Here is a 3303-nt window from a genome sequence, read left to right as displayed (position 1 = left end):
CAGACACTTTTAGTTTCACACATGGTATTTTGTCTGTTTGGGGCCTCTTCAAAATGTCTATTGTTGGGGTCAATTTTATCTTCTCTACAAAAGAAGCTTATCTGGAATATAAATACAGTAATACGTTAAATCTTTACGTAATGCACGCTTATGTCTACATTTTCTTTCTTTATGAAGCAATATGCAAATGATTGCCAATAGCAAATCTATTTACTAAATTATTTTGGGAGTCGAAGTGTCCGTTATTATTTGTTTTTAACAAGAAAAAGCTTACCGACGGCAAATATTGTTTGTACATAATCGAAACATTTGCTGTCTGCTTTACGTCAGGGATGAACTTACAACTCTTGGTGTAAACTCCTGTTTCGGGGTCTAATGTGCATTTTTTATCTTTTGAGGTATCGTCTTCATAAACACCAGCAACTGATTGAGAACATCGTGTTTCTTCTATTTTATTACCTTCCATAACAAAAAATGGTGTAGTGGTTGAGTATTCATCGAAAACACCCCATCGTAGATGTGCCCACTCGTGTACAGCAGTTTTATCTGAAAGTTACATATGATTAAAAAAAAAAAAGAAGAAAAAAAAAAGAAGTGAGAGGTAAAAATTACAAAAGCGCTCGAGCAGAAGCAAAGTAAATTTATAAACTAGAAATTGCCAATTGCAAGTGAAGTGCTGCGAAGTACAACTGCATATAAATGTTCTTCGAACAAAATTATTTATGCAAGTCAAGTGAAAATAATGAATAATAAAACTATAACAAATAATATGAGACACGACTCATTGTCTATAATAGAACACTTCTCATTGGGTAACAAAGTCGTAATTTTTCATTTTTGTCAAAAAGTGTCTATAGTGTGGTGAATTATGGTTTAGGTTTTTATTAATAAAGTTTCAAAAATTTCTATGTATGTGGAAAATGTAGTTGATTACCAAAGGTTACAATTTTTATTTTGAAGACTGCATGGTCTAGGAAGTGTACATTTTTTTATGGGGCAAGATTCCAAGGGCGGGTTTTCTAGGGGCGAGTTGACTGCCAAAGAGTGTTGCCAAAGTGCGAGCCAGCGTGTTATTTGATCACAAGTGCGAGACATATCACAAGTGTGAGCCAGCGAGCCATAACGTCACGACAATAGATAGAGACGTTAGCCAGGAGATTTGTGGAGTACAATTCAAAAAACAACTATAGGTCTAATAATGAATATTGTGATGTTAAATAGACAATGTTAGCTATCAAAGAGCGACGTTGTTTTTCATTGGGACCTTCGTCTTCAAGGCTAGGCCTATACCACTAGCTAGTCTAGACCTAGAGTAGGATAAGGCTAGCGCGACATGCGGACGTTGGTACGAGTAGGTTAGTCTACAAACGTCGCCTAAAGTAATTGATTTTACCCGGCAGAACGAAAGAAGGAAACTCCGCTTTTCAGTCGTCTTAAGCACTCGTTTTTTGACACACAATGACCTTTCAGAGGTCAAATTGCTGTCAAGAATATGAATTGGCTGCTTCGCAGCAAATATGTATACCTTAGCTGATCGCTTGGCTGAGATGTATTGTTCCTGCTTCTTGTTCTGAAGACCACGGTTCAAACCCGGCTCCTCGAATAATCCTCACATTAAGAATTATTCGAGAAAAGGACCATATTCGTTTGTGGTGCTGCACTGTGCATTCCACGGGTTCCCAGGAACTACTCATATTTCCAATTTCATTATGAACAAGGACAAAGGAAGCATTGTTATTATATTTTTTATGTGATTTTTCTTATGTATTTAAATGTTTTGTCCTTTCTTAGTGCAATTTTGTATATAATATTTTTAATATTCTTGCATTTCTTAATATATTCTAGTTTTGTATTCATTCATTTCAGCCTTTGGCTGCCGTTTGTATATTCTTTTATACCTAAATAAATAAACAAACAAACAAACAATCAAACAAACAAACAAATAAACAAACAAATAAATAAATAAATATAGAGATATATCTTTGAATATGTTTATTCATTCTATGTTGTACATACAATGTATTTATGTGTTTTCTATTTATCTTGGTGGTTAGTAATAATAGTAATACCGTACTAAAGCAAATGTAGCAAAGTTCCATCAATAAAGTACCTCTAGGCCCCCAGCCACTTTCAGCATATTTCTTATTCCGCACGTACTGTGGTGTTAAGTTGATGTACTGCCCCTGTTTACCACATCCTTCGATAACATGTGTATACGGGCCCTTTGATGTTCCATAATCTATGCGTATATTTGCTCTGTCAAATGTTTCTGTTTTTGCTGGTTTATACTCAGCGAGATTGGTCCAAGAATTGGGTACAAGTATTGTGATTGTCTTCCAGTACACTCTATGGTTAGTAGCTTCAAAGAGAAATGAAGAGCCTTCAGTGAATATTTCCTGTAAAGAAAATGGTAGATTTATAATTTTATCGTCAACATTACATACAATATCATACTATTATATAAGCCTATTGCATCTGTAAGTTAGCATAAGCATAGTCAAACATTTTCCAATTATTATTAGGCGATTTGGGGGGGGGGGGGGCCGGCCCGGCCCCGGCCCCCCCTTTTGGGAAGGAAAAAAGAAAGAAAAAAAGAAAGAAAAAGAAAAAAATGCCATAGCCAAGAACGCCTCAAATGTTATTTTCAGGCGTCTAGAACACAAAAATTTCGCGGGGGCATGCCCCCGGACCCCCTAGGACATTGCTGTCTCGATCGGCCCATATTTCCTGTAAAGAAAATGGTAGATTTATAATTTTATCGTCAACATTACATACAATATCATACTATTATATAAGCCTATTGCATCTGTAAGTTAGCATAAGCATAGTCAAACATTTTCCAATTATTATTATGCACCTTAAGACAGTTGTTAGTATCACCAAAGGACAAGAGCCAATAGAAAGACATCACAGGCGCCATCTACCACATCCCATGCTAAGGCAAAACTACTTCCGGTAAATGTAAGATTCTTACATTTGGGAATCAGAAAGAACTCTGAAAACACGTTTCTTGGAACATCGTAGACCTAGTAGACCTAGTTCAACTTCATCGGAAATCTCTCAACATATACACATTGAATCACCTGGACATCATGTGGACCTGGCACAGGTCAACATTCTTGACAAGGAACCAAAACACTTTGAAAGAGGTGTCAAAGAGGCAATTTATATCCGTGTGAACAAACCAACGCTAAACCGAGACGGGGGACGACACAAACTGTCAAAGATCTACGATCAGATTTTGGAGTCACGTGCTCGTAAGATCACGTGCCCAAAATCGGTGTAGCCTTCAAGTCACATTCC

The 3303-nt window shown here is 36.6% G+C and overlaps 1 protein-coding gene across 1 annotated transcript; it reads right to left on the bottom strand.

The window, feature by feature from the left end:
* Positions 1–5: 5 nt before the first annotated feature.
* Positions 6–3064, bottom strand: LOC117111987 (calcium-activated chloride channel regulator 1-like; the record flags this gene model as incomplete). The annotated part of the gene is made up of 4 exons (XM_033255038.1): positions 2858–3064; positions 2111–2396; positions 275–546; positions 6–101 (listed from the first exon to the last, which is right to left on the bottom strand). Coding segments are annotated over exons 1-4 (717 nt in total), but the record flags the coding sequence as incomplete, so codon positions are not given.
* Positions 3065–3303: the final 239 nt, after the last annotated feature.

Source organism: Anneissia japonica, unplaced genomic scaffold, assembly GCF_011630105.1.
Source record: "Anneissia japonica isolate Jap-2015-1 unplaced genomic scaffold, ASM1163010v1 scaffold25386_len3977_cov94, whole genome shotgun sequence".
Taxonomy (NCBI): Eukaryota; Metazoa; Echinodermata; class Crinoidea; order Comatulida; family Comatulidae; genus Anneissia; species Anneissia japonica.
Note: the sequence above shows the minus strand (reverse complement) of the source record. Positions and strands in the feature narration are given on the sequence as shown.